The 13,451-nt window shown below is 44.6% G+C and overlaps 1 protein-coding gene across 2 annotated transcripts in view; it reads left to right on the top strand.

Annotated features, from left to right (window-relative positions):
- Positions 1–1,991: 1,991 nt before the first annotated feature.
- EPRS1 (glutamyl-prolyl-tRNA synthetase 1) overlaps positions 1,992–13,451 on the top strand; it is an 80,213-nt gene continuing 68,753 nt past the window's right edge. For both annotated transcript variants that reach the window (XM_003930338.4, XM_010340935.3), the window contains exons 1-3: positions 1,992–2,170; positions 7,366–7,450; positions 12,675–12,774. In XM_003930338.4, the coding sequence (XP_003930387.3) occupies positions 2,125–2,170; positions 7,366–7,450; positions 12,675–12,774 (231 nt within the window). In that variant the 5' untranslated portion in view covers positions 1,992–2,124. The remainder of the gene's footprint in view (positions 2,171–7,365; positions 7,451–12,674; positions 12,775–13,451) is intronic.

Here is a 13,451-nt window from a genome sequence, read left to right as displayed (position 1 = left end):
TTGAACCTGGGAGGCGGAGGTTTCAGTGAGTCGAGATCGCGCGCGCGCGAGAGAGAGACAGAGACAGAGAGAGAGACAGAGAGAGACAGAGAGAGAGAATGAAAAGGTTTGAAGAGAAATGGAAATTGCTTACCCGAAGACAAAGGCAGGGGGGGTTCTACAGTTATACAGGCAAGGACCCTAGTACTTCTGTATCACCATCCCTAGAGATTCTGATAGAAAGAGCACAGGGGAAGAAAGGTCTTGTTTTGTTGCAGTTCCTGCCCTCTCTGGAGGCTGGCTGTACTGTATATGGATGTAGCCATCTTTGGTGGTGGGTTACAGAGTGCAGAAGCAGGGGCAGGTGCAGATAACTCCTCTATGGTTGCTTTAAACACTCAGATCTCGTGGGAGATCTCATCTAAAGGGCCCTCCATAATGGAAACAAAGATGTCTTGGGGAAGTTAAGAAAAAGTGTAGGCGAAGACGAGGTTGACATGGTTCTTGGAATCAACCCCTGCCACCCCAAACTTAACACCAGCCCTTGAAGTGTGCGTGCAGCTCACACACACGAATCTGTGTAATACACCTTGGCGGGTCCCTGGAGCTCCTGCACGCACGTCCGTCACAAAGGATTTGAAAGAGACAATCAGATGACACTCTTAAACACTTGAGGCCTCCATGACTGAGGGTAGCGTGGTAGGTTTTTTGATTTTGTTTTTGAGATCAGGTCTTTCCCTGTGTAGGCCAGGCTGGAGGGTAGTGGCTGCTCACAGGCGAGTCCACAATAGCCCCATCCTCCTGGGCTCAAGCGATCCCACCTCAGCCTTCTGAGTAGCTGGCACTACAGGAGCGCGCCACCGCACCCAGCTGCAATGATTTTTAAAGAACCTTTTGTATTTCCTTTAACCATTATTTTCTTTTTCTTTTTTTTTTTTTTTTTTTTTTGAGACGGAGTTTCGCTCTCGTTACCCAGGCTGGAGTGCAATGGCGCGATCTCGGCTCACCGCAACCTCCGCCTCCTGGGCTCAAGCAATTCTCCTGCCTCAGCCTCCTGAGTAGCTGGGATTACAGGCACGCACCACCATACCCAGCTAGTTTTTTGTATTTTTAGTAGAGACGGGGTTTCACTCTGTTGACCAGGATGGTCTTGATCTCTCGACCTCGTGATCCACCCGCCTCGGCCTCCCAAAGTGCTGGGATTACAGGCTGAGCCACCGCGCCCGGCCAACCATTATTTTCAAATATGCAAATAACTCTTGAAAATACGTTCTTCTGGCCGGGCGCGGTGGCTCAAGCCTGTAATCCTAGCACTTTGGGAGGCCGAGGCGGGTGGATCACAAGGTCAAGAGATCGAGACCATCCTAGTCAACATGGTGAAACCCCGTCTCTACTAAAAAATCCAAAAAAAAAAAAATTAGCTGGGCATGGTGGCGCATGCCTGTAATCCCAGCTACTCAGGAGGCTGAGGCAGGAGAATTGCCTGAACCCAGGAGGCGGAGGTTGCGGTGAGCCGAGATCGCGCCATTGCACTCCAGCCTGGGTAACAAGAGCGAAACTCCGTCTCAAAAAAAAAAAAAAAAAAAAAAAAAAAAAAGAAAATACGTTCTTCTTTTGAAAAATGAAAGAGGAAGGGGGGAATACAAAAAAGAAAGAAAAAAGAAAAGAAAACCAGAAAAACTTCTCCCATTCCCAACGTAACCACGGCTATCGTGTGTTTGCTTCCAAGACTTTTCTTTTGTATGTTTACATACAGACCAGTGCATGCTTTCTGGTGCTTTACATAAACGTCCACCCTACCTTAAAGATGGTTTTACAACCTGCTGACTTTACGGAGTGTCGTACAGTCCCATCCACTTCAGCCCGTGTCCCACCGCAGCACAGAAGGCCACGTGGGCTGTTCCAACACTGGCGGCCAAAGCTGGGGTGACAGGCCCTGGAGCCTGCGGGCGGGGACGAAGACGGCGCTCGACCATGATGCATCGCGGCGTACGCGGTGACGCAGAAGCTGCGGCGCAGGGGCGGAGCGAAGGCTGCGGCTGCGTCGGTTGCGCGCACACGTTGCATCTTCTTGCTTTCGCCGGGTTCTGCCTGGTTCTGGCACCAGCCAGGCGGACTGATAAGTAGACCCGCGGACCAGTGGAGATGGCGACGCTCTGCCTGACCGTGAATTCAGGAGACCCTCCCCTGGGTAAGGGGCCGAGGCCAATGACCTGTGTGGGTTGCATCAGCCAGGGAGGGTGTGGGGCGAGGAAGGTCGCGCTGCGCCCCGCCTGGGCGCAGTGGTGGTCACCATCTGGGAGGTTGGGCCTGCCCTTCGGCCCAGTATTGTGCGTGGAGGACGCTCCGCGCCCCACGCCCCACGCTCCCTTGTCCTCGGCAGGTGCATCTGCTTCTGAAGATGGTTTTCCTGGGCGTGGAGGGAGGCACGGCGTGAGCCTGGGCTAGGCAACACGAGACTCCGCTTTGGACCTTTGCAGGGGGATGAACTCCCAGTCAACTCATCTCTCCGTTTTTTCTCCGGAGACCGAGAGCTGCTCTTGGAAATAACATTTTAAAACTTAAAATCCAATTATCTTCGCTTCTCTTTTAGCATTTTTCCCTCTAACTCTCCTTGTCTTACCTCCTTTCTTGTCCTCTCCTTTCGGGAGAAATTCTCAGTTCACTTGAGTCAACTTTTCCTTAGGTTTTATGGAGTTGAGAAGAAACAAGCCAGACAAACGTGTTAGCATTTATGATTTCAACTGACGCTGCATTTATTTTTAATTAAAGGTGGCAGGGTAATTGGGGAAAACACCCAGGTATACTGCAGACGGATGCGGTTGCTTTTACTACACCCTGTGGATATGTAGTAAATTTCAGAATAAACATTGGACCTGTCACCTTCCTGAAACATCTTAAGTTCGGTTTGGAGTTATTTTTTTTGACATGACCAAGGTTATTATTGGTAAATTGTTTAGAATTTCTGCTTTGTCATTACTTTGGCAAATTACACAGAAGAACTTGGGTAGTTGATTTTTTTTTTTTTTTTTTTCTTTTGAGAGTCGGGGTCTTGCTGTGTCGTCCAAGCTGGAGTGCAGTGGTGCAATTAAGGCTCACTGCAGCCTCGAACTCCGGGCTCCAGTGATTCCCCCCACCTCAGCATCCCAAAGAGCTGGCCACAGGTGCTTGCCACCACGCCTGGCTAATTTGTGTGTGTGTGTGTGTGTGTGTGTGTGTGTGTGTGTGTGTGTGTGTTTGGAAAGATGGCGTTTCACTCTGTTGCCCAGGCTGGTCTCTAACTCCTGGGCTCAAGCCAACCTGCCTTGGCATCCCAAAGTATTAGGATTACCGGCGTGAGCCATGATATCCGGCCTGCCTTTTTTTTTTTTTTAAAAGACGGAGTCTTTCAGACTGGAGTGCCATGGTGCGATCTTGGCTCACTGCAACTTCCGCCTTCCGCGTTTAAATGAGTCTCCTGCCCCAGCCTCCTGAGTAGCTAGGATTACAGGCGCCCGCCACCACGCCCAGCTTTTTTGTATTTTTAGAAGAGACGGGGTTTTACCATATTGGCCAGGCTGGTCTTGAACTCCTGATCTTGTGATCCTCCTGCCTCGGCCTCCCAAAGTGTGGGGATTGCAGGCATGAGCCACCAGGCCTGGCCCCTCACCTAATATTTGTTAATGTGTATGTATGATAGTAGACACACAGTACTTTCTAATGTTCAAGAAGCCCATACCGTTATATACAATTGGCCACGTGGGGCTGATGAAATTATTCATTATGTTCTCAACTTTGGTGATGTTTTAAGGCTGTTGAACAAAAATATAACTTAATAGCCATTTAAAATATTTAAAAGATGGTGTTTCGGCATTTTGGTTCCAGTAATTGTGGACCAGCTGCACAACAAATCAATGAACTCTAAACGAAATGGGTTTGATTCTTGGGCTGGAAAGGCACTAGAGTGCCCTCATGCTTGAAAGCAAAGACATTTGGTTCCTGCAGTCCCCAGTCCAATCCCAGCTGCCACTTATTAATTGTGAAACCTTGACAGGTTTCTTTACTTTCTCCCGTAGTTTCCTTGTTTAAGAAAGGGAGAATAATGTCTTCCACATAGGATTGGTTGCCAGAGTTAAATGAGACTGTAGTTAAAGTTCCTGTTTTTTTTGTTTTTGGGTTTTTTTTATGAGACTGAGCTCATTGCAACCTCTGCCTCCCAGGATCAAGCGATTCTTGTTCTCAGCCACCTGAAGCATCTGAGCTCGCACTGCCTAATTTTTGTATTTTTTAGTAGAGACAATGTTTCACCATGTTGGCTAGGCTGGTCTCAAGCTCCTGACCTCAAACAGTCTCCCCGCCTTGGCGTCCCAAAGTGCCAGGACTACAGGTGTGAGCCACCATGCCCAGCCTCCTGATACATCTTTTGTTACTTAGAAAACCTAAAGGTGACCTGTTTCTGTAGTGTATTACAGAACTCAGAATTCTGCCGGTATTCTATGAAACTCTTAGGTTTGTCGTTTTGAACTGTATGCCAATTATCAAATATATTATTTTTCTAATTGCTCCTTCCCCTTCTTTTTAATTTTTGATTTAGTTATTCCCAGTTGTTCAATCACATTTTATCTTTAAATAATACAATTAGATGAAACTTTTTTTTTTTTTTTTTTTTGGAGACAAGTCTCGCTCTTGTTACCCAGGCTGGAGTGCAATGGTGCGATCTCAGCTCACCGCAACCTCCGCCTCCTGGGTTCAGGCAATTCTCCTGCCTCAGCCTCCTGAGTAGCTGGGATTACAGGCACGTGCCACCATGCCCAGCTAATTTTTTGTATTTTTTTTTGGTAGAGACGGTGTTTCACCATGTTGAGCAGGATGGTCTCGATCTCTTGACCTCGTGATCCACCCACCTTGGCCTCTCAAAGTGCTGGGATTACAGACTTGAGCCACTGCGACTGGCCTAGATGAAACTTTTTTAAAAAATAGGTTGCACTGCTAGAATTTTGTTATTTTATATGCATTCATCATGTTATGTATTTAATGTTAATTTCAAACTTAAAGATTCAAGACTAGAACAAAGACCTTCCCCCCCACCACCCAAGAGCAACTTTACATATGAGGCTTCAGTACCCCAACAGAATTCCAGTGTACATCCTCAACAAACTTCGAAACTCCACATGATCTCACACAAGGCCCCAAATCAGGAAATGCACATGCATAGAGTGCTTCCATCTAACGCACAGACCCCATCCTTATTCTACCACTAATTGTTCCACAATACCCTCCATAGTGTTGGGATCAAAATCCTAGGTTATGCTTTGTTTGCATCTATATGTCACCTCTCTCCAGTTTCTTTCAGTCTGGAATTTTTACTAGTCTTACCTTGGCTTTCATAGCTTTGACCTTTCTGAAGATTACAGGCCACTTAACCTGAAGAATATCCCTTAAGTTGTCTGATATTTCCTGGTGTGTCTTTGGCAGTAATAGCATAGTTTTTCCTTGTTCTTCACTGTAGCCCATCAGTTGGTACATTAATTTTCCCATTACTGATGATTCTAACCTTGATTTTAATGAGGAGATACTTTGGAATCATGTCAGCTTTCCACTTTGCATCAGACCTTCAGCTACTAGTTTCAGTATCCATTGATGCTTCCTGCCTAACTTGATTATTATGATGCTTGCCAAATAGTGACTTTCCAATTCTACTATTTCTTCTATATGTATTAGTTGGCATATTTTTGTGCGAAGAGCTTTCTCTTTCTAGCATTAAAAAAAAGTTGGCCGGGCACAGTGGCTCACGCCTGTAATCCTAGCACTTTGGGAGGCTGAAGTGAGCAGATCACAAGGTAAAGAATTCCAGACCAGCCTGACCAACATGATGAAACCCCATCTCTACTAACAATACAAAAATTAGAACTTTAATCCCAGCTACTTGGGAGACTAAGGCAGGAGAATCCAAGAATTCGCTTGAACCCAGGAGGCGGAGGTTGCAGTGAGCCAAGGTCACACCACTGCACTCCAGCCTGGGTGACAGAGTGAGACTCTGTCTGAAGAAAAAAACTCAAAGCAAAATATACTCAAGAACTTGCAATCTGTATTATTTTCATTTTTTTTTTTTTTTTTTTTTTGAGACGGAGTTTCGCTCTTGTTACCCAGGCTGGAGTGCAATGGTGCGATCTCGGCTCACCACAACCTCCGCCTCCTGGGTTCAGGCAATTCTCCTGCCTCAGCCTCCTGAGTAGCTGGGATTACAGGCACGTGCCACCATGCCCAGCTAATTTTTTGTATTTTTAGTAGAGACGGGGTTTCACCATGTTGACCAGGTTGGTCTTGATCTCTTGACCTCGTGATCCACCCGCCTCAGCCTCCCAAAGTGCTGTGATTACAGGCTTGAGCCACCACGCCCGGCTTTCATTTTCTATTTAAATTATTTTTTATTTTATGTATACAGTGTAATCTACACCACAGTCATACAGAATATTTCCATTACTTCAGAAAATTCTCTCATACTCCTTTGCAGTCACTCCTTTCCATATCCCTGGCACCTGGTAGCTACTCTTCTTTTTGTCACTCTTGTTTTGCTTTTTCTATAATTTTATATACATGGAATCATATGTATTCTTATATTCTCATATGTGCCTAGGATAATAGGAAATTCATATATCTTTTTGTCTATAACAGTAGTTCACTTTTTTATTTGCTGGATGCGATTTCATTGTATGGGTATGCTAAAATTGATCTCATTTATTTTGATGGTCAGCACCCTGATTGGCCAGTGGGAGCCCCTCCAACCTCGACTCTGCTCTTTTTTTTGTTTGTTTGTTTGTTTTAATTTTTTGTTTTTTGATATGTAGTCTTGCTCTGTCGCCCAGACTGGAGTGCAGTGGTGCGTTCTTTGACTCACTGCAACCTCCGCCTCCTGGGTTCAAGCGATTCCCCTGCCTCAGCCTCTCGAGTAGTTGGGATTACAGGCATGCACCACCAAGCCTGGCTCATTTTGTGTTTTTAGTAGAGATGGGGTTTCTCCATGTTGGTCTGGCTGGTCTCGAACACCCAACCTCAGGTGATCCGCCCACCTCGGCCTCCTAGAGTGCTGGGATTACAGGTGTGAGCCACCTTGCCTGGCCAGCACTACTAATTTCTTTTTGTCTCTGAAGGGAGGAACAGATTAATTTCAGTGTCTCTAGCCGAGCAAACTCAAAACCAGTTGGCTATGCTAGTGAATGGATTCTGGATTCTGATTTGTTGCTGTTCTGAGACAAAAGACTATACTTCCTGTTTGCAGACTACTGAGAAAAGTTCACTTCTTACAGAATTTAATATTGGTTTGTTGACTCATCCTGATTGCTTTATGATTCAAGTTACAAACACTGCATTGTTTTTAAAGAGTAAATCTTTTCATATTATTTATAGGCGCTTTGCTGGCAGTAGAACACGTGAAAGATGATGTCAGCATTTCTGTTGAAGAAGGGAAAGAGAATATTCTTCGTGTTTCTGAGTAAGTGTTTTCATCAGTACTTTATTTTCAGTACTGATTGACTGTTGGGAACCAGCCCAACCTGTCTCACTGGTGTCCTGGCAGTGACAAGGGAGTGAGAAAAGAAATAAAGACAAAGACACAAGAATAGAATTTTACATCATGGGTCCAGGGGGCGAGCGCACTTGCTGGTGATCTGTGTTGGCACTGAGCTCTGGGCTCCAAGCGCTTTTATTAGGTGGATTATCTTGTTAATCTTGCAGGCTGTGGGCAGGGGGGTTGAGGAGGAAGATAGCCGGAGGAAGAGCATGTGTCTGCAGCGTTCAATAGCAAACGTGGTTCCCCTAAGAAAGCTAACTGAGGGCACCAAGATTTTACTACCCATTGTCTATCCAGGTGTTTTGGCAAGAGAGGTGCGGCAGATAAGGCACCATGAGGTCTGACCATACACAGTGCATCAAGGGGCTTTTTATCTCCCGAGCATTGTGGACACAGAACAATCGGAATTGCTCCATCTTCTGAGAACATAGGCAGAGCCTGTTGGGTTCTGTGATCTCTGTCCTGTAAAGTCTTCTGGCCTTACCAGCTCCCATCTGCAAAGACCTTCCCCGAGTCTTGTGAGCAGAGGTTGCACTACTTCCCCGAGTCTTTTGCATAATCTCCCTTTACTAGATCCTCACACAGACTCTGTTGGGAAGAGTTGTGGGACCAAAGCAATTTTTTCTGCCGTGCAACCACACCGCAGTGTTCTGTGGTTATAGGGTGCTCTCAGATGGTCTTTTTTTAAAGATGGGATTTCACCATGATGGCCAGGCTGGTCTTGAACTCCTGACCTCGAGTGATCCACCCACCTCGGTCTCCCAAAGTGCTAGGATTACAGGCGTGAGCCACCGCGCCCAGCTCAGATGGTCTTTACCGTAGGCCTCCTGTTACTGCTTGATCTCTGCTTTTATTTTACTGCACCGTAGTTTGGATATGATCCGTGGCACAAATCTCAGTGTGTAAAAAGCAGAGCAAGCTTGTAATCTTTTAACTGTAAGTAACACAAGTCTGCCCCTGGCCATCTCTTCCCACAGACTTTATTTATTTTATTTATTTATTTTTTAGACCAGGTCTCCCTCTGATGCCTAGGCCAGCATGATCATAGCCCACTGTACCTAGAACTCCTGGTCTTCTGAGCTGATTCTTTTGGTATTGACCTCTGTCTTGTATATTCTAGTATTGTTTCTCCTTATTTTTCCAGTTTTAGGCACTATCTTTCCACTAAGAAAGATAGAGCTGGGACAGGCACGGTGGCTCATGCCTGTAATCCTAGCACTTTGGGAGGCCAAGGCGGATGGATTGCTTGAGCTGAGCAGTTTGAGACCAACCTGGGCAACACAGTAAAATCCGGTCTCTACAAAAAAATACAAAAATTAGCTGGATGTGGTGGCTTGTGGCTGTACCCCCAGCTACTTGTGAGACTAAGGCGGGTAGATCACCTGAGCCCAGGAGATGGAGGTTGCAGTGAGTCAAGATCGCATCACTGCGTTCCAGGATGGGCGATAGAGGGAGATACTGTTTCAAAAAAATAAATAAATAAAAATAAAGCTAAAACACTTTTCCCAGTTGCCACTACATACACAGTCACCCCATACTCGTAAACTTCTGCTCTTTATCTCCCCCCTCTCCCAGTGTAATTGTACTATAATTCTCGTTTGATCTCTTTGTATTTACATTGTAATGAACGAGTAAGTTTTATTTACTGCTGAGCCACGTTGTATAGTTGCTTTTCATGTAAACTGTTATTTTCCATGGAATAATTGCTGTTTGTTTGCTTTGTAATTTTCTTTTGAAACTTTTCTGATTTCTGAACTTTTTTTTTTTTTTTGAGACAGAGTCTTGCTGTCGGGAGTGCAGTGACACAATCTCGGCTCACTGCAAATTTTGCCTCTTGGGTTCAAGTGATTCTCCTGCTTCAGCCTCCCAAGTAGCTGGGACTACAGGCGCGTACCACCATGCCCAGCTAATTTTTTTATTTTTAGTAGAGATGCGGTGTTACCATGTTGGCCAGGATGGTCTCAATCTGTTGTCCTTGTGATCCATCCGCCTCGGCATCCCAGAACGCTGGGATTACAGGCATGAGCCACCTCACCCGGCCTTTCTGAACTTTTCTACGTGACTTCAGGAAGTTTGGAAGAATGTTCCCTTAGGAGTCCGTATTCCCAAGTTTTACAACAATATGCTTTAGTTTGGGTCTATTTTTCATCTGTTCTGCTGGGCATTTGGTTGCCTCTTCTGTTGTGCAAACTTGGAAATCCTGGTTTGGGTAATTGAAAATTTTGAAAAGTGTTTTCCTCTCCGTTTTCTGTTTTTCTTTTTTTCTTCTTTTTCTTTTTTCTATGATAGAGTTTCACTGTGTCACCAGGCTGGAGTTGCAGCGGTGCAATCTCAGCTCACTGCAACCTCTGACTCCCTGGTTCAAGTGATTCTCCTGCCTCAGCCTTCCAAGTAGATGGGATTAGAGGTGTGTGCCACCATGCCCAGATAATTTTTGTATTTTTAGTAGAGACGGGGATTCACCATGTTGGCCAGGATGGTCTCAATCTCCTCATGATCTGCCTGCCTCAGCCTCCCAGAGTGCTGGGATTGCAGGCGTGAGGTACCACGCCTGGCCCCATCTCTTTATTTTTATTTTTAGAGATGGAGGTCTCACTATACTGTCGAGGCTGGAGTGCAATAGATTCTCACAGGTGCAATTATAGCACACTACAGCCTCCAACTCCTGGGCTTAAGCAATATACATGCCTCAGTCCCCCAGCCGCCCACGCCCCTCCAGTAGTTGGGACAGCCGGTATGCATCAAAATGCCAGGTTCAATTTTTTTTTCTTTACTTTCTGAGAAATTCCTCAGCTTTTTTCCATTTTTCTATTGAGGTTTTCAGTTTGGGCCATTATATTTTTAGTAACTGAGTGTTCTGTTTTTTTACATTCTGGATACTACTTGTTTAGTATCCTATTGTTTTATGATTGCAATGTTTTTGTTTCATTGCTAAAATAATTCATTTTTTTTTAACTTTTAGGTTCAGTGATAGATGTGCAGGTTTGTTATGTAGGTAAACTTGTGTCATGGGGGTTTGTTTTGCATATTTTTTTGTCACCCAAAAACTAAGCCCAGTACCCAATAGTTATTTTTTCTGCTCTTCTCCTTCCTCCTAACATCCACCCTCAAGTAAGCCCCAGTGTCTGTTCTCTTTTTTGTGTTCATGTGTTCTCATCATTAAGCTCCCACTTAGAAGTGAGAACATGCAGTACTTGGTTTTCTGTTCCTGTGTTAGTTTGCTAAAGATAATGGCCTCCAGCACCATCCATGTTCCTGCAAAAGATGTGATCTTGTTTTTTTTTATGGCTGCATAGTATTCCATGGTACATATGTACCACATTTTCTTTATCCAGACTGTCACTGATGGGCACTTAGGTTTGATTCCATGTCACTGTTATTGTGAATAGTGCTGCAGTATTTGCATACATGTGTCTTTATGGTAGAATGGTTTATATTCCTCTGAGTGTACAGCCAGTAATGGGGATTGCTGGGTCGAATCGTAGTGTAGCAGGATCAGCAGCGAGAAACAGAGCTTCTGAACACTGAATGGGAAAAGGAAAGGGTTTTTTATTACAGCCAGGAGCTGAGGAATGATTCTGTTCAAATTCAGCTCATCTAACAAAGGAAGGTTCTGCCTTTATACAGGCTTATACTTTAGATATTACGCATGGAAGAATCTTAGGTTTATAGCTTTAGAAATCACATATGAAAAGGGTTTCGGTTTACAGCTTCAGGAATCACATATGAAAAGGTTTCATCATAGTTTTAGGACTCACGTGAAAAGGTTTCAGTTTACAGTTTCAGGAATCACATATGAAAGGGTTCCGGTTTACAGTTTTAGGACTCACATATGAAAAGGTTTCGGGTTTGATCTTGTTTTAAGTAGAAACAGTGTCTTCGGAGAGTTTCCCCAAGACCAAGCCTGCCACCTACAGGAAGGTGAAACAGGAGGCGCCAGTTGGTCAGCCTTTTCTTCTATTGAAATGCAGTGTGATAGTCAAAGGGGAAGTTGATCTCAGATTCCTGGGTCTCCCTCTTCAGTAGCTCTGTTTTTAGCTCTTTAAGAAATCGCCATACTGCTTTTTGCATTATTAATGGTTTCACTAATTGACACTCCCACCAACAGTGTGTGTGTGGTGGGAGTGTGCCTCTTGGGTTCCAGCAATTCTTTTTTTTTTTTTTTGAGATGGAGTTTCCCTCTCGTTACCCAGGCTGGAGTGCAATGGCGCGATCTCGGCTCACCGCAACCTCCGCCTCCCGGGTTCAGGCAATTCTCCTGCCTCAGCCTCCTGAGTAGCTGGGATTACAGGCACGCGCCACCATGCCCAGCTAATTTTTTGTATTTTTAGTAGAGACGGGGTTTCACCAAGTTGACCAGGATGGTCTCGATCTCTTGACCTCGTGATCCACCCGCCTCGGCCTCCCAAAGTGCTGGGATTACAGGCTTGAGCCACCGCGCCCGGCCTAATTCTTGTGCCTCAGCCTTCTGAGTAGCTGGGACCACAGGTGCATGCCACTATACCTGGCTAATTTTTGTGTTTTTAGTAGAGATGGGGTTTTACCATATTAGCCAGGGTGGTCTCAAACTCCCGCCCAACTTGGCCTCGCAAAGTGCTGGGATTTCAGGTGTTAGCCACCATGCCCAGCAAGGCTTGATTTATTTTAAATCACTGTCATTCTCAGTATCCCGGTTATATTTTCATATTTGCCCCTCTGAATAGACATGTAAAGAACAAATTAGCAAGCCGGGCATGGTGGCTCATGCCTGTAATCCCAGCACTTTGGGAGGTGGATCACCTGAGGTCAAGAGCTTGAGATCAGCCTGGCCAACATGGTGAAACTCCGTTTCTACTAAAAATACAAAAAAATTAGCCGGTCGTGGTGATAGGCACTTGTAATCCCAGCTATTCTGGAGGCTGAGGCAGGAGAATCACTTGAACCTGGAAGGTGGAAGTTGCAGTGAACCAAGATTACACCTCGTTGCATTGCAGCTTGGGCAACAAGAGCAAAACTCTGGAAAAAAACAAGGAACAAATTAGCAGATCTATTTTTTTACTGTAGTAGAAAATACATGGTAAATATAATAAGGTTTCCATTTTTACGTTTCTTCATAAACGGAATTGCTAGAGCAGCAGCGATATTTTATTTCATGCTTATATTCTAGAAATGTGATATTCACAGATGTGAATTCCATACTTCGATACTTGGCTAGAGTTGCAACTACAGCTGGGTTGTATGGCTCTAATCTGATGGAACATACTGAGGTAAGCAACGAATATTTCATTTTGTGTTTTGTCTTATGCTTCTGTTTTTTATGGGAACCTCATTTATTGTTGGCTTATGAACTATTCTACTTAAGGTATTAACAGTGTTAATTATATAGACCAAGGTACGGAATGCTCATCTTATTTTTTTGTCACCAAAAAATTCTTTTTTATAACTCCTAAGTTTGAATGTTTAATCCCCTACTAGCTGGTCTTTTGGGAGCATTTAGTGCTATCTTTGTCTTCAGAGATTCCTAGCATTTCGTAGGCAGATGGGGCTATATGAATCATCTAATCCAACTTTCTTTAGGGATAAGGCAGCAGGCCTAGAAGAGTTAAGAGGTTTGACCAGAGTAACTTCTTAGTTTGGATCCTGTTTTCTAAGTATATGCCTGCAATAGTAAATTAACTTTTGATACAATCATGTGCCTCTTAACAATAGGATGCATTCTGAGAAATGTGTTTTTAGGCAGTTTCATCATTCTATCAACATCATAGAGTATACCTACAAAAACCTAAATGGGGTAGCCTGCTATACACCTACGCTATACTCCTTCTAGGCTACAAACCTATACCAGCATGTTACAATACTCAATACAGCAGGCAGTTGTAATATAGTAAGTGTTTGTGTATCTAAACATAGACAACATGAAACTATAATCTTCTGGGACCTTTGT

The sequence above is a fragment of the Saimiri boliviensis genome, chromosome 14 (genome assembly GCF_048565385.1).
Source record: "Saimiri boliviensis isolate mSaiBol1 chromosome 14, mSaiBol1.pri, whole genome shotgun sequence".
NCBI lineage: Eukaryota > Metazoa > Chordata > Mammalia > Primates > Cebidae > Saimiri > Saimiri boliviensis.
Note: the sequence above shows the minus strand (reverse complement) of the source record. Positions and strands in the feature narration are given on the sequence as shown.